At 47.9% G+C, this 17,433-nt stretch overlaps 1 protein-coding gene across 9 annotated transcripts in view; it reads left to right on the top strand.

The window, feature by feature from the left end:
* HHATL (hedgehog acyltransferase like) overlaps positions 1-17,433 on the top strand; it is a 21,080-nt gene extending 3,647 nt beyond the window's left edge. For all 9 annotated transcript variants that reach the window (XM_020999139.2, XM_020999138.2, XM_020999136.2 and 6 more), the window contains 12 exons: positions 225-382; positions 1,095-1,232; positions 2,809-2,876; positions 4,574-4,687; positions 5,205-5,399; positions 6,197-6,406; positions 6,597-6,768; positions 10,609-10,753; positions 14,604-14,639; positions 15,155-15,356; positions 16,377-16,518; positions 17,078-17,433. In XM_020999139.2, coding sequence (XP_020854798.1) covers positions 1,127-1,232; positions 2,809-2,876; positions 4,574-4,687; positions 5,205-5,399; positions 6,197-6,406; positions 6,597-6,768; positions 10,609-10,753; positions 14,604-14,639; positions 15,155-15,356; positions 16,377-16,518; positions 17,078-17,202 — 1,515 coding nt within the window. In that variant the 5' untranslated portion in view covers positions 225-382; positions 1,095-1,126 and the 3' untranslated portion in view covers positions 17,203-17,433. The remainder of the gene's footprint in view (positions 1-224; positions 383-1,094; positions 1,233-2,808; positions 2,877-4,573; positions 4,688-5,204; positions 5,400-6,196; positions 6,407-6,596; positions 6,769-10,608; positions 10,754-14,603; positions 14,640-15,154; positions 15,357-16,376; positions 16,519-17,077) is intronic.

Below are 17,433 nucleotides of genomic sequence, written 5' to 3'. Positions count from 1 at the left end.
TTCTAGACGTGGGGTTTCTTATCTGTAAAATGAGGTGGGCAAGACTAGATGATGCCTAAGGGTTCTTTTGGGGTCCTCTGCCCTGAGGAGTGGATGGGGAAAGGAAAGGGGCCGTTTCTTCAGTGTGCCCACCCTGAGGAGTTGGACAGCCCCGGCGAGGCCCCTGACAGGAGAGAGAGAGAGAGAGATAAGCTGGCCTTACTCCACCTCCCTTCCCTTTTCAGGAACCTGAGCCCTGGGCCGAGGTGGCAGAGCCAGGCCAGTAACCGGAGCAGGCTGGCCCAGGAACCAGCCTCCTGAAAAGGAGGTAGCAGGAGGGGCCGGGCCTTGCTCACCCTCTGAGCCCACTCTAGGGCTCCTGGGAGACCCGGACCTAGGCAAGGTAAGGACCCTCTCCCCTGTGCTAGGTGGAAAGAGGAGAGGTGCTCCCTAGGCCCTGGGAGCCAGGGGAAGTTCATGGGGAGACAAGGTTGGAGGGGATAGACGAGGGTAATGACACCCATGGATATAGATGTTTGGGGGCCAAAGGGTGCAAGTCAGAGCCCCTGACTGGGAATCTAGAGATCTGGGTTCTCGTCCTCACTCACTGGGTCAACTTGAGCCTCAGTTTCCTTATTTGTAAAATAGGGCCAGTTAGTCCTGCCCTGCCTCCTTCATAGGATTACTGTGTGAGTCTAATACGAATCCAAGGCCATTACCAATAGGAAAATGACTTGAAAAAATAGTAAATGAAGAATTCGCACTAATATTCTTTCAGTGAGACTGACTCCATGCAAGAAGTGTTAGTCTTTCTACCTCCTCAGTCCAGAGGTTTCCAGAGGGGCAGGGCTGGGTCGTGCCTTCAGATGGAGGGAGGGAGTTTGCTTGAGGACAGATGCTATGGTTCCATCTCTCAAACCAGGGATTCCCTGAGGACAGGGTCTGTGTGGCTCCCAGGATTCCCAAGGTAGAACATTGACTTTCCCCAAGACAGGCAGATGGACTGAAAGGCAGGATGAGATGTAGGCGGGGCGCCAATGAGACCACATTAGGGCTACCTTGCTTTGGCTCTCGGCACAAAAGAGTAGCTAACCTGGTCGGGTCCTCTTTTCCAGCTCCAGGGCCCCACTGGTCCCTTTCCTCTAGTATGGGCATCAAGACTTCACTGCCCCCTCCTGAGCTGGCCATCTATGCCTTGGTTCTTGTGTGTGCCCTGGGCTATGCTGGCAATGGGCTCTTTGAGGCATCTCGAGGTAAGCCCCTATGCTGGAAAAAGGGATTCTTTGACATCTTTGGGGGTTTTGGGGGGAGTGGGGAGGAAGGGGAGACTTAAGGGTGGATGCAGGTGGAGAGAGAGAGAGAGAGAGATCCTCATTCCTTTGGCATTCTGAATCAGAAGCCTTGGTTTCAAATCTCTATTGCGATGCCATCTAGTTGTGTAAGCTTGGGCAAATCACTCCTCTCAAGGCCTCAGTTTCTTCATCCATAAAATGCACAGGACAACCTTTGTACCACCTTGTCTCATGACCTATTGTGAAGAAAGTGCTTTATAAGCCTTAGAGCCCCATGGAAATTTAAGTTAATATTTACACCAGTGTATTCCTTTTTCTGCTTTTGCCACTTACTATCGTATAACCTGGGGCACAACACTTCTAAATCTCTGTTACCCCATCTACACAAGATGGATAATCAGATGTACACTCCTTCCCTCATAGGATAGTTATAGGAGAAAGCACATTGTAATGTACTCCATTGGTATTAGTATGAAGAGGAAGGGGAGGGGGACAGGGGAAATAGGGAGGAGAAGGAAGAAGAGATGGAAGAGAAGGAGAAAGAGGAGAAGGAGGAGAAAGAGGAAGAGAAGAAGGAAAAGGAGGAAGAGAAAGAGGAGGAAGAGAAGGAAGAAGAGAAAGAGGAGGAGGAGGAGAAAGAGGAAGAGAAAGAAAAGGAGGAAGAGAAGGAGGAGGAAAAGGCAAAGGAGGAGGAGGAAGAAGAGGAGGAGGAAGAGGAGGAGAAGAAAGAGGAAGAGGAGGAAAAGGAGAAAGAGGAGGAGGGGAAGGAGGAGGAAGAGAAGGAGAGGAGGAAGAGGAGGGTGAGATGAAATGGAGGTGGGATACAAAAGAGGGAGAGAGAGAGAGGGAAGTCCCATCCTAGCATCAGGGGTTGAGGTGTGAGGAGGCAGTATTGGAAATGTTTCCTAGGGAGGAAAGGCCACCTGAGATCACTCCCAGAGCTGGACCTGAATGATACAAAGAGCTTGGGGGTACAGATGGAGCTGTTCACCAGGCACACACACAGACATCAATAGGCAGCACAGTGGAAAGAGAGCCAGGCTTGGAGCCAGGAAGACCTGAATTCAAATCTGGCCTCAGACACTTACTAGCTGTGTGATCCTGGACAAGACACTTAGCTTCTGTCTAGCTCAGTTCCCTTACCTGTAAAATAGGGATAATGATAGCACCTGCTTTCCAGGGTTGCTGTGAGAATCAGATGAGAAATAATTGTAAAGTGTTTAGCTCAGTTCCGGGCACATGCGCTATTTTTGTTTAGTCATTTTCAGTCGTGTCCAATTCTTAATGGCCCCATTTGGGAAAGATATAGGAGTAGTTTGCCGTTTCCTTCTCTAGCTGATTTTACAGATGAGGAAACTGAGGCAAACAGGGTGAAGTGACTTGCCCAGGGTCACACAGCTAATAAGTGTCTGTGTCAGTGAACTCAGGAAGATTAGTCTTCCTGATTCCCGGCCCTGCACTGTATCCACTGTGCCATCTGAGCTGCCCCCTAGCACATAGTGGCTTGGCACACTGAGACTCCTACATCTCTTTTCAGATAACATGAACAGGAAGGCCTTCAGGGAGTCGGTGAAGCCTGGATGGCATTACATTGGACGAAAGATGGTAGGTGCCCCCTCCCCATCTTTCTTTCCTAGGGGCTAATAGCATTTCCTATTTCACAGGGAGGGCTGAGAGACAGGAAGAAAATATTGCTGAGATGACCAGGCAGAAGTTAAGGCCCCCTACCTTATCACTCCATCTCTTGCTCCTTCTTGCCACTAAACCCTCAGGCCTACAAGCCCCTGATACAGTCCCCTTTCCTATGCATGACTGCCACCAGCAGGGCCTGGTGGCCTCATGTTGCACCCACTCCCTTGTCCAAGCCTGCTCTCCCCCGAGCAACCACACTCCCAACTGAAGTTGACCCAGCCTATGTTCCTTCATCTCAAGGACCCTTCTATCTGCCAATAAAATCACCCAGGCTAGTATGTCCTACTAGATCTCTTCTTTCAAGAGGATATGGATTTTAATGCAAATAATAGAATTTAGGGCCAGAAGAAACTATAAAGATTCTCTGGTCCAAACCCCTCATTTTTCTAAGGAGAATAATTGAGGCCCAGAGAGGTTCACTGACTCGCTCCAGGTCTCACAGCCAGCAAGTGTCAGAGCTGGGGGATCCTATCCTGTGTCCTCTGACTTTGAACTCAGTGGTTCCTCGCCTTCTCAAGTATGAAGACCACATTTTAACTTCAAACAATCTCTCTCTTTTTTTAATTTTTAGGCAATTGGGGTTAAGTGACTTGCCCAGGGTCACACAGCTAGTAAGTGTCAAGTGTTTGGTTTGAGGGCACAAACAATCTCTCTGAGCACCCACTTCTCACCCCCTGGGATGGTGCTTGAACTGTTAGTATTCCGCTAAGGAACCAAAAGCAGCTATGAATTCAGGAACATTTTGAAATGAATTGATAGGTCACTAATCGCAGTAACCTCTATGTGCACATGAAAATACTGCCATGTGAGACATAGCCACCCTCTGGGTCTATCCGCTTACCTATTGCACTCACTCATTTGCATCTTCTGACAGTGAGTGAAGCTTGGTTTACGTGTGGATTTATGAACCTTTTGTAATAGATCCCACAACTTCCAGAGGCCCCCATCTGTATAGCTTGGGAACCACTGCCTTAGCCCAAAACACAAATGAGTCACTACAGGCATCTATTTCACACTCACTGTGTACCAGGTTCTGTGCTAAGAGCTAAAGCACTGATGGTGGAACCCCAAGCCTGAGGGAAAATGTTTGGGAGTAGGGCAAGTGAGAAAATGTCCTGATCTCCACCCACGGGTGACCCTACTTGTTTAAGCAACCTCAGACTAATCCTCTTTGACCCACCAGTGGTGTTAATCTACCCCGCACAAAAGGAAGCCAATGCCGTCCCCTTCAAATCCCAAAAAATGAGAAACGAGTGCATTCCATATGCTGGGGGCACCAAGCCCAACTACCCGCCATCCTGAAGGGAGAGTTCTAGGACCTCTCAACTTTCTTTGTTCAGCCGTTTCAGTCATGTCTGACTCTTTGTGACCCCACTTGGGGTTTTCTTGGCAAAGACACAGGAGTGGTTTTCCATTTCCTTCTCCAGCTCATTTTACAGATGAGGAAACTGAGGCAAGCAGGGTTAAGTGACTTGCCCAGGGTCACACAGCTAGTAAGTGTCTGAGGTTGCATTTAAACTCATGAAGATGAGTCTTCCCGACTCCCAGCCCCACACTCTATCTACTATGCCACCTAGCCACTCTAGTTCAGTCTTCTCTCCCTCCACCAGGATGTAGCAGATTTCGAGTGGGTAATGTGGTTCACCTCCTTCCGTAACATCATCATCTTTGCCCTCTCCGGTCACGTGCTCTTTGCCAAGATCTGCTCCATGATTGCCCCACAGGTGAGTTGGGGTTCCTCCAAAAGTAGATTCGCCTCATCTATCCCCTTGCCTATCCTATACATGTCCCCCTTATGGCCTCACATGGCCCAGACTCTGGCAGGAAGTCCTTCCCCAAACTTAGGATCATTGAACTATAAGCTCCTTGAGGGCAGGAACTATTTTGTTTCTAACCCTGTACCCCCTCAGTGCCTAGTTTTGTGTCTAGTTCATAACAAGCAATTAATGAATGCTTATGGAATTGAACTGAGCAGCATGTCAGAGCTGGAAGGGACCTTAGATCATAGAATATCAGAACTGAATGAATCCTTAGAGATCATCTGGTCTAAATCCATTTTACAGGTGTGGAAACTCAGGCCCAGGAAGGAGAAATGACTTACCTAAGGTCACACAGGACATTCTCCTAGACGGGTGGGACTCAGGTCTCCTGACTCCCCGCCTAGAGCTAGCTAGCCAGCTCCCTCAAAGCACCCCGTGTCCTCACTGCCTCTACCTCCACTTTGTCTTTCTCTTCCCACAGTTCCGCTCATGGATGTATGCAGTGTACGGGGCCTTAGCTGTGCTGGGGACCATGGGCCCCTCCTACATGCTGCTCCTGTTGGCCCATTGCCTGGGTCTCTACATGGTTTCCCTGCTTAAGCAGCGGTGGCTCTGCTTTACCCTGGGGCTTGCCAGTCTGGCCTCTTTCAAGCTGGAGCCAGCCAATTCATGGCAGGTGCACCTGAGATGGGGCAAGGTTGGGGAAGGGAGGAGAAAAGGGGGGCCACGGGTGGCCAAGGAAGAGTCCCAGGCCTTAGAGCTGGAAGGGAATGCAGATATGCTCTAGTCCAAACCTCTCATTTTACGAAGGAGGAAAGGGTCAGTCACTGGCCCAAGGTCACACAGCTAGTAAGTGGCAGAGCTGAGATTTGTGCCTTTCCTTCTCCTGATGCCTCTGCAAATGCTCCCTGTCCTTTCAGGTCCAGTTCAACCCCCCTCCTCTTCCTCCTGCCCCATATGAAGCTGGCCTAGCCAATGCTTCCCTCCAGCCCTTAGAGCTGGGGCCCTGAGTTAACCCTTGGCTTCTTCACACTCTGCCCTGTTTGCAAGCCTTGTCTCTCCTAGGCTTTGAGCTCCCCGAGGGAAGGGCCTGGGTCTGTTCCTACTCTGTGTCTCCTGAGCAATGAGCTTCCTGAAGACAGGGACCAGGTTCTTTCTTTCCTTTATTCCCCCCCCTCAGTGTTGTGGCTCTTAGGTCCAGACATGAAACGACACTTACTAAAGACCTGAATGTATGAATGAATGAGTGAGCCTGCACAGGCTGAGAGAGCACCTGCTATGTTCCAGGAATTGTGCTAAGCACTTTACAGATTTGATCAGTGAGATGATACATAGGCTGGGGTGATCAGGATGGGCTTCCTGCAGGCGGTGGGCTTTGAGCTGGGCCCTAAAGGATGAGGAGTATGTGGGTAGGGGAGGGGGAAGGTGCCAAGGTGCCGCCAGTGAGCGCGGTTACTGTTCTTTCTCATCCAGAGCGGGTTTGTAACGGGCACTTTTGATCTTCAAGATGTGCTGTTTTACGGGGGCAGCGGCTTCACGATTTTCCGATGCATGAGCTTTGCCCTGGAGAACTGTGATTGGCCAGAAGGCAATTACTCTTTCCTGGACCTGCTCAAATACAACTTCTATCTCCCCTTCTTCTTCTTTGGACCCATCATGACCTTTGACAAGTTCCATGCCCAGGTAAAGGAATTGGACCTGGGGGATCATGCTCTCCCACCCCCCAAAAACCCATGAGTTCCCTTGAGAGCAGGGCTACATTCCATGCCCCCCCAACTTAGGCTAAGGGTGGGGGTATCCCTAAGGGCAGGACTGTGACTCACTGGAGTGAGGCCAGAGCCAGGTAAGCATCTCCTCCTCCCCCTACTCCCAGGTGAGCCAGCTGGAGCCTGTTCGGAGGGAGTGGGAAATGTGGCAGATCCGCACCCAGGCGGGACTCAGCCTGGCCTCCATCGTGGCGGTGGATGTGTTCTTTCATTTCTTCTACATCCTTACCATTCCTAACGACCTCAAGTTCACCAGTCGGCTCTCAGACTGGGCCCTAGGTGGGTGAGGACTAGATGTGGGATCTGGCAGGGACCAAGGGTCTTTCCCCCACGCCTGTGACTCCCCCCTCCTCCAGGGCCTAGGCTGATTTTCTCAAACAAAAGTGGCCTAGCGAAAGCATTTGTGGGTGCTGGAGAACTCTGAGCCTGTGGTAGGCCATCTACCTCCAGTGACCTGAGTAGATTTGACACTTTGGGGTAGGACATGTCCGTCCTGGAAGAGTGGGGTGGGCAATATGTCTATGTGTTTGTATGTATCTGTGTAACTGGGTATGTGTGTTTATGTGCATCAGTGTATACACATATGTCTCTGTGTATGTCTGTGTTTTTATGGGTCCGCATGTATATATTTATGTGCATATGTTAGTGTGTTTGTATGTGTCTATGAATATGTTTTATGTGCCTCTGTATATGTTTGTATGTGTCTCTATGTGCTTGTATGTTTCTTGTGTGTATATACACAGAAAAATGTGTGTGTGTATGAGAGAAAGGTGGCTGAGGCTCAATCAGAAGTAGGCAAAAGCATCCTCCAGAATTCTTTCAGAGAGGGGGGCTAATCAATTCAATTCAAAAAACTGTTATTAAGTGCCCACTTAGTGCTTTCTTCCTCTTGAAATTACTTGGCATATATTTTGCATTTCTGTATCTGGGTACTTGTATCCTTCCAGTAGGCTAGAAACTCCCCAAGAGCAGGGACTGGTTCACTTTTGTGAAAGCCTATGTAGTGTTTAATAGGCACTTACTAAATATTTCTTGAATTTGAATGGAATTGAATTATAAGGCTTTATGTGCAGTACTGGGGATACAAAGATATAAAAGATAGTTCCTGCCTTCAGGGAGCTTATACTTTAATGATATATACATGTATACATATGTGTATTCACACATACGCTGATACCTGTAATTCAAGGAAGAATGTGATGGGTAAAAAAGAGGGACCTAGACAAAGTAGTCTAGGACAAAATTTGAAGGGGAGGGATCTCTTTCAGCTTGGTAGGGAGAGGTGGAGTAGTCGAGGAAGGTTTAATAGAGTAGGTGACCCCTGAGATGACCCCTGGAGGAATGGAAGAATGTTGACAGACAGAGATGAGGAGATGTGTGTTCCAGCTATTAGGGGATGGTTGATAGCAGTGCACAGAGGCTGGAAAGGACAAGATAAGACTGGGAAATACCTCCTTGTCCACTCTGACTGGAATCTAGCATGTAAGAAGAGGAGAAGTTAGCAGGAGATAAAACCGAAGAGAAAGTTTTGAATGGTTCTAAATGCCAGGCAAATCCTTACCTATGGGCAGGGGGGAGCCATGGAAGGGTCTATCAAGTCTGAAGTCAGTTCTACCCTGTGTGCCCAGCCCTCTACGAGGCTGGACAAGGACAGAGGAACAGGTCCAGGCCTTGCCCTCAGGGAGCTTATAGGCTGGTTGAAGAGATAGGGACAGATCATGAGGGCACAGCCCTGGAAGTGTAAGAAATCGGAGCAGGATGGTGTTCTCCGTGGTTGGCACAGGTAAGGTTTAAGCCCTAACAGCTCAGATCAGACAGGTGAAAGAGGATGGAGCAGGGAGTGTGTTCCAGATAGGCCTCTAACAGGGGAACGATGTGGAGAATTGCAGACAATCACACCACATATGGAACCAGTAATAGGCCTGGCTAAGTGGTTGTGAAAGGGAAAGAAGACAGAAAAGGTGGAGTGGGATGAGACTCGGAAGGGCCTTGAATATCAACGTGAGCAGTCTGGACTTTATCCAAACCAAGAGTCTAGGCCCAAAGCACTGGTACAAAGGAGTCATGGAGGCCTGGATTCAAGTCCTGGCTGTAATTTCTTTTATGACCTTGGGCAAGTCTCTTCCCCTCCTGGCATCAGGTTCAGGCCTCATCTGCAAAATGAAGCAGGTCATTGTATCTGATCTCTGAGATCCCCTTGGCTCAGAAATGCTTCTGTGATTCTCTGATTCTCTTGACACTGTCAAGGTCTTGAGGACATGGTGTAACCCCAATTACCAGGAGGGGTGGGATAGGGTGGGCGGGGAGGGAGGAAAGGGGAATCAGAGATGCCCCCTCCCAAGAAAAAGAAGTCTCCTGACTTCAGCTGTTTTCTGGTGAGAGAGTGAGAAAGCGAGGAAAAAGGAAAGGATGTAGGGAGCCAAAGGTGGAGGCAGCTTTTCATTCTGTCCAGGGAGGGGGTCCTGGGGAGTCCTGGATACAGCCAAAATTCAAACCATCCCCTCAGGCCACTTACTCCTTCACATCTTGGGATAACCTCAGCTTCCCAACCATGCCCTCTCCCAACCCCCTCTCCTCCTCCCAAGCCAGGGGTGACGCCATCTCCTCTCCTCTTGCCCAGATAAGATTTTAGCTGTGTTTGTCCTCAAACAAAGAGCACCTTTGTGCCACTGTCTCTTCACTCCCTTGGCCTCAGCAGCATCCTCTCAACAATAACAGCTCTCATTTCTGGGGCGCTTTAGAGTTTACAAAGCACTTTGCTCAAAATAATGCTGGGAAATGGGCATATGGGAGACATCGCCCCCATTTTACAGATGAGGAAACTGAGGCCCAGAGAGGTGAAAATATTTTCCAGCATCATACAGATGATAGGTATAGGAACAGAATTCAAGCCAGTTTCCCAGGCTCCAAATCCAGAAAAACAAAACAAAACAGAAAAACTGAAGTCCAGAGAAGACATATGATTTTCGGAAGGGCACATAGGAGACTCAGGTCTCCTGACTTCTAGCCCAAGAGTTCAGAACAGGGGAGGTAATAATCCCCCCATCTTCTTCCCTTAACAGACTTCATCAGGGATACTCTGTCCAAGTTGGAGATGCTACATTTTAGGAAATATACAAGCTAAAACAAGTCCAGAAGTGACCATGATGGTGAGGCTAGGCCACATGAAAGATATCAGAAGGGAATGGGCCTGTTTTTCCAGGAGAATAGAAAACGTAGAGAGGATGTGGCACCTATCTTTAAGGATTTGAAGGGCTGTAACAAAGAAGGCTTATCCTACTGGATCCTATTGGACATTAAAAGAGGAGAACTGAACTCCAGGAGAGCAGGGACCAGAGCTTAGCTAAATTTGGTATCAGCCAGCATCCAGCAAAGTGATCTGTGCATAGTAGGTACTTAAGTGAAATAGTACTTAAGTGAAGGTACTTCAGCGAAGTTCTCTGGATGAACAAAGAAGGGCAGATTTTAGTTTCATAGCCATATAAAGAAAACCTTTCTAACACTCAAAGCTGTCTACAGATGGAATGAAGTGGTGAACAGGGCCCTGGAGGGCTTCAGATGGAGGCCACATTGCCCCTTTGGGGGGATGCTAAACACTTCTGGGACTCATGCTTAGATACAATTTGGACTACACAATCCCCTCCGTGATGCTGTGGGCCTGGGACGCCAAGGTTCTGCAGACAAACAAAGCAATTGCTAAGACTATTTGATGAGCTGGAGACCTTCAGTCACTTTCAAATATCCCTTGGTATTTTGGAGAAAAATGTGGGCAAATCGGTGAGGTCCAGCTCCCTCAGGATGCTGAGAGTCAAATGATGAGGACTGGGGCAGGACAGTCACTCATTCAATTCACAGGACTAAGGGATCATTTTTGTTTTGAAAAGTTTTAGAGATTTTCTCAATGGCCTCCTTGGAGAACTGGACCCCCAGGGTGGAAATGGGAGTGAGGGTCACAAACCCAGGGTAAAGAGGGATGGATGGGTCATGGAGTGATAGGAAGGCTCTCTTTTCGGGTTCTATAGAGGGTGACGGAGGGGGAGGGTCTGATTGGATGTAGGGCGGTGGATGTATTGACCTCCTAGGCCAGAGTGAGTGACGCAGGTCCTTGTTGGCCCCCAGCGGGCCTGGCCTACTCCAATCTGGTGTATGACTGGGTGAAGTCAGCTGTGATGTTTGGTGTTGTGAACACTGTGGCCCGTCTGGATCATCTGGACCCACCCCAGGCACCTAAGTGCATCACAGCCCTCTATGTCTTTGCAGAAACGTAAGTTTGTTCCCTCCCCGCCGCCACCACTGCCGTGGGGCACTAGAGACATCCCTATCCCCTCAGGACTCTCTGAGATTCTTCTGACCCCCCCCCCCTCCAAGAGCTCCCTACAATTCCCCTTTCCCTTCAGAATGCCTGGAGACTTTTATATCCCCTTGAAAGTCCCCTATTCCTATGAATCTCCAAGGTGGACAGAACCTTAGAGGACATCTGGCCCAATCTGGACCCAAGCAAGAACTCCTCTGCTATAGAAGAGTTCTATAGAACCCCCTGTACAGGGGCTTACTTATCCAGCTTTTGCTTAAAAGACCTCTAGTGGTAATGCACCACAGACTACCTAGGCCTACCATGTATCTCTCTGTTGCCTTATGGGTCACTCACAATTCTGATTCTTTAGGGATTATGGTATCCCATGTTTGGCAGCCATATGGCATCACTGGAAGAATATTGATGTTATGAAAGATAATTGTTTTTTGTTTCAAGGATAGCTTGAAATTTTTCAAAGTGCTAGATGCCATTTCCCAAAGGTAATCTATCCCTCTCTCTTCCTCTTCAATTCTGGGCCCAACTCTATGTCTGTTTGCAACATCCTGTTTGAGATACGTGTTGCCAAGGAACATGGATTGTCTATTCAACTGCCCATCTAAGTCTGGACATTAGGTATTACTCATCCACTTGATCTTGGTAGTGTAGACTTGATTGTACTGTGTGGACGTGGAACTCATTGAACAGGCTGTGTAGCATTCAAGGTCTTGGTGCCATCGGCACAATGTTATCTCCAATAGAGGCATCTGGAGGACTTCGCCATCCATAGAGAATCCTTGCATTCTATTTTCATCTATATTTATTCTATTTCATCTTTAGAGAATCCTCTGTGGGATATATTCCGTGGTTGTGACAAACACCTTGGGCAAGCATTGGTTCTTAACAGGATATTCTAGAATTTTACCAAGAAATGAAACAACTTAGGCTCAGTGGCCTATAATTAACAGACTCTACTCTCTTGCCTTTTTTGAAAATCAGGAATGTATTTTTCCTTCTTCAGTCTATGGTAGCTCTCCCATTCTCTACAAACTTTCTTAGTAAAATTTTATCTCCTCTTTATTGATACCCTTTATTTTTACATCCCATTCCTTTCCAAACATACCCAATAATCCATTCCTTGTGACAAAGATTTTAAAAGAAAGAGATAAAGAGCAATTCAGCACAGCCAATCAACACACCAAATGCTTTGTGATTTTTCAGATATCGCTGAGAGCAGCTCATCAATCACACCTTCAAGTTCTTTTGTCCGTGGAGCAAAGTTTGTCTGGACCCATAATTAAACCCATCATCTAGATGACCTAGATGGTTTCCTACCATCTCCTTACATATCTTGGGTTTTTGAACTCCCTCTTAGTCATCTTTCTTCTACCCTTTCTAGTCCAGAGAGTATTATTCTTGGCAGAAAAAAAAAGTAAAACAAGAGTCCAGTAGTTCTAGCATTTCTCCTTGATCTTCCTTCCCCCCCTCCCCCAACTAGCTAACAAAGCCTTTTCTGTTATCCTTATTATCATAAGTGAGCCTCAGTTTATTCTAAGCTTTGGCACTTTAATCCTTTTCTTACAGGCCAATAAGGCACTTACTGTGCACGTTCTTTATTCCCTAGCCTTGTTTCCATTTTCTGTGCCTGTCTTTAATAAAAATATCATATATACATATAAACATATTTGACACATAATATACCTAACAACCATGAACAAAAAATAAACATACAAAACAAGGCTTAAGATATTACTCCCAAATACTTAGCCTTTAACAAAGAACTATGAAATAAACTAACAAACATACAAAGAAAAAAATGTTTCCCTGGTTGTTTCCTTCCAATCCTGACCACAGGCTTGCCCCCTTTGATCCTATTTGCCTTCCTTTCTTTTCCTCTTCCTTTCTTTTCTTTTCCCATTTCTTTTCTTTCCCTTCCTTTCTCATCCTTTTTCCTTTAAATATACAGTGTTCTCATTCTACTAATCATTCAGCATTATGTCAGAAGAGTCATTCTGTATTTCCTTGTAAGTACATGTTTTTTTTAAATTGAAATGGTCATTAAGTGTCCTATACATTCAAACAGATCTCTTTAGAGAACGCCACCTTTTCCTCTGGAATTATTTATCTTCATGTCTTTAGAATTCACTTTTGAGAAATGCCTACCCATCCTGAAATGACTTCCCCTGAAGAATTTTAACCAATGGGAGTCTCCTTATTCTTTCTCTAAATTTTGCTTTCCAAAAATCTAGCCTACGTCTTAATGAGTGCTTCAAGGTTTTTGAAACACTTTATCTACATTATTGAATTTAATGCTCACAAGAAACCCTGTGAGATAAATGTGACTGACACTGTGTCTTCCATTTCACAGATAAGAAAGCTGAGGCTCAGAGGGATTAAGTGATACAGTCCAGGGGTGGGTAACTTGTGGCCTTGAGACTACCTTTGGCCCTCTAGGTCCTCAAGGGTGGCCCTTTGAATTCAGTCTTGGGCACTTGAGGACCTAGAGGGCCACATGTAGCCTCGAGGCCACAGGTTACCCACCTCTGCTAGTCACATAGCAAGTAAATATAAGAAGCAGGGTTTGAATTTAGGTCCTCCTGACTCCAAATCCAACATGTTTGCCACTACCCCATACTGCTTCTCATAGACCTCCCAAATTATGCCCATATCACCTCTCCTCGATCATTAGTTCTAAGATCGAGGAATTACTTCACCTCAAATGTTCCCATTATTTCTACTTCCTTGATGGTCATGCTCAGATCCAGCATAGCCACTTCTCTTATTGCTTCCTCCACCATGGGAAAGATAAAATTAGCATCAAGTCAAATCCAGACATTTTTAGCTGCTGTGTTTCTGCAAGAGAGATCTCCTGCCAATGTGTGGATGGTGGAAAGTCGCCTAACACTGCTATATCATGCCTCCTGTATGATGTGATCCATATTAAACTTCTCACCTCTCTCCATCTTCTGTCAAAATGGCACATACCGTGCTACCACAATATCACCTCCATTTTTCCTCCTCTTTAATCTTCACCCAAAACACGGAGTCTGCCTCAGGGCTCCCTGAAAATTTCCTGTCCTCCTTAGGATGCTCTTAAATACCCCTTTGCCCTCAGATTCCCCTGACACACTCCTGTCTCCTCAGGACTCCCTCTCTGACATACCCCTGTGCTCTCATACCTTCCTGAAATGCTTCTGTCCCTTGAGGCCTTCCAAAGGCACCCCTTTATTCTCAGAGCTCCCTGAGACACTCCTATGTCCCCTGAGTCTCCTTGGGAAACCCCTCCAAGGGTGGGGAATCTGTGGCCTCGAGGCTACATTTGGCGGTCTAGGTCCTCAAGGGCAGCCCTTTGATGGAATCCACACTTCACAGAACAAATCCCCTTAATAAAAGGATTTGTTCTGTAAAACTTGGACTCAGTCAAAAGGCCGCACCCAAGGATCTAGAAGGCCCTATGTGGTTTATACCCATAGAGGTCTCTGAGATGTCCCTGCCCCTTCAGGGCTTCCTGAGACACTCTGGTCTCCCCAGAATTCCTCGAATATCTCTGTCCCCTCAGCACTCCCTGAGAGACACCTCTGTCTCCTGAGGTTCCCTTGTTGCCTGAGAAACCCCTGTCCTCAGACCCCTCTGAGATACCCCCAGTCCCTTCAGAGTATCCAGAGTCCCCTTCCCCTCAGGGCTCCCTGAGATACACTTGTGCTCCCACAGCTCACTGGGATACATCTCTGTCCCCTTGGGGCTCTCTGAGATACCCCCACCTCCCTGGGGCTTCATAGCGCCCACATCCTTCCTCCAGCAGTATTTCTTCTCTACATCCTAGGCACTTTGACCGTGGGATCAATGACTGGCTATGCAAGTGAGTGTCTCCCACCCTCAGGTGTTGTCTGTCCTCTGGGTGGGTGGGGAGACCCCAGAGCAATACCGTGGCCAGTGCTGGGATTTGTTATCTTTGACTACGTATATTTATTACCAGGGATTCTGTTTTTTTTCTTTTTTCTACAATGGTTGGGAGAGAGGAGGTTAAGAAGAAAAGTCAATTTTCATTCCTTAAAAAAATATATAATTTTTTAAAAATGTAGGAGATGAAGGAAGGAGGAAGAGGACCACCAGATTCAGATAGTTTCCAGGGGTGGGACTTCCCTGGGAGGAACAGTCAAGAGTAGCACTTGTCCAGTTTCTGAGAACTGGCAACATCTTCGGGACATAACTGGACAGCTACGGTGGCAGCTGATCGGGGACCTGTGACCTACCCCACCTCCCCAGATTCCTCTGTCCAGTGATTCATATTCTCCCTCTACTTTCCCAATCTCCCTTGCAGTTAATCTCTAGGAACCCTGCGGAGTTAACCCTCTCCTCCCCTCTCCCCTGCAGATATGTCTATGACGCTGTTGGTGGGGAGCACCAGTCAGTGGGGCCAGAGCTGGGGGCCACGTTGGCCACCTTTGCCATCACCACCTTGTGGCTGGGACCGTGTGATATTGTCTACCTGTGGTCTGCCCTGAACTGTTTCGGTCTCAACTTTGAGCTCTGGATGCAGAAGCTTGCTGAGTGGGGACCAGTGGCCCGAGCGGAGGTGAGCTGGGGTCGGCAGGGCCAGGGGGGAGGGGAGGGCCAGGAGAAGAGAGAAGGAAGATGGCAAGATGGCAGAAGACTTCAAGCACACACTGAGGAGCCTCTTGCTCCCCAGCTCTCCTTCCATGGTCCCTCCTAACTCTGGATCCTAACCCCATGTTACCTAAATGTCCTGCTGAATAGAGTGGGGTTGGGGCCAGTAGAAATGCAAGAAACTACACAGTTCACTTACATTGTCTAATTGGTGTTCAGGAGCCCTGAGCTGGGAGGCCTAAGACCTGGCTTCTGGCTTGTCTTTGACACTGACCTTCATTATGACCTTGGATGGCAAGCGACTCTCCCCCACTGGGCCTCAGTTTCCTCATTTGTAAGATGAGATGGTTGGACTGGACAGTCTGTCAGATCTAGGCGTCTATGATTCTGTTATTCGTAATCACAACAGCTCATTAATAATATTACAGCACCCACTTCTATAACTCTTTGAGGTTTAAAAAGTGCTGCAGGCATGTGTTATATCACCCCCATTTTACAGAAGAGAAAACTCAGGTTCAAAGAAGGGAATTGTCTAAGGACACACATCTAGGAAGTGGCTAGCTAGGCTTCCTGCCTGCAAGTCCAGTTCTAAAGTGAGAGCAGGGGCAGGAAGGAGGAAATTATCTCTCGTTCCTTATTTTTTTTGTGTGTGTGAGGCAATTGGGTTAAGTGACTTGCCCAGAATCACACAGCTAGTAAGTGTTATGTGTCTGAGACCAGATTTGAACTCTGGTCTTCCTGACTCCAGGGCCAGTGTCTGGTTTCCTATTAACCCCTGGCCCTACTCCCTGGATAATGAAGAGGGGGTTGTGTGTTTGAGGCCCCTAAAGCCTGAAGTTCCATTCTTCTCTAACCCCTTCCTAACTCCTCCTCCTCCTTGTCCCCCTCCCCTTCCTCCTCCTCTTCATCTCCCTCCTCCTCCTCTTCCTCTTCCCCCTCCCCCAAACTCCCCTTCCCTGTCTTTCCTCTGCTTTCCTGGGCTGGACAGGCCTCAGTGTCCGAGCAGATGTCCCGGAGAGCTCGGGCTCTCTTTGGGGCTGCAAACTTCTGGTCCATCATCGTGTACAACCTCATGTCTCTGAACAGCCTGGAGTTCATGGAGCTAGTGATCAGACGCCTAGTGCTCACAGGTTTGTTGGGGGCACTGGAGACCTGCTGGGAGGAGAAGGGGAGGGCAAAGATGAGACCGGGAGAGGCAGGCATCCCTTGTGACTAAGTCTGGCCAGTTAGGGGTGGGACGCAGAAGGAATCTGAGGCAGACATTCCAATTTCACTCAAGTCACTAACAGCTAGGTGATCTTGTGAAGGTCAGTAATTCTCTCTGAGCTTTAGTTTCCTTCCCCATAAAATCAGACTCTCTCTAATGTCCAGCTCTGACAATCCATGCACGTCCTAGGGTCCCTCCTAGCTCTGACAATCTATGTTCTATGTCCTGAGGGGCCCCCTGGTTCTGGTGTTCATTGTCTTAAATGATCATCCAGTCCTAAATACTACACACATACATACACCTATACAGATATGTGCTTTGAGATCATCAGAGAGGGGAAGGTCAAGCTCTGTGTTGTAGGGGAGATCACACTGGGGAAGGAGAGGAAATCTGTGGCCTTAACCAGTGGATGAAGGTAGGGCAGGGAAAAGGGTATGATCTTGCCCAACCCACAACGCCAACACCTTGTGCCACCTACCTAGGATTCCCTCAAAGCACCCTGGTCATTCTGTTTGTCACCTACTGTGGTGTGCAACTCATTAAAGAAAGAGAGAGGCTCCTGGCCCTAGAGGAAGAGAAGGAAGCTGCCAAAGAGAAGGCCGAATAGGGAGGAAAAGGAGGAAGAAAAAGAAGAAGAAGAGGAGGAAAAAGAAGAGGAGGAGGTAGAAGAGTGGAATCTGTACCATTGCCACCACCTGCCTTTCCCCAAGACCCTCCAAGACCCTCCAAACAGCCTGTTCCTGCCCTGCCTCCCCCTCAGCACTGCCCTGACTCCCTGGGTTCTAGGCCACAAAGGAGGCAAAGCCTTCAAGACAGAATAAAATTTTTTGCTACAACA

The sequence above is a fragment of the Phascolarctos cinereus genome, unplaced genomic scaffold, assembly GCF_003287225.1.
Source record: "Phascolarctos cinereus isolate Bilbo 61053 unplaced genomic scaffold, phaCin_HiC Scaffold_4;HRSCAF=312, whole genome shotgun sequence".
Lineage (NCBI taxonomy): Eukaryota > Metazoa > Chordata > Mammalia > Diprotodontia > Phascolarctidae > Phascolarctos > Phascolarctos cinereus.
Note: the sequence above shows the minus strand (reverse complement) of the source record. Positions and strands in the feature narration are given on the sequence as shown.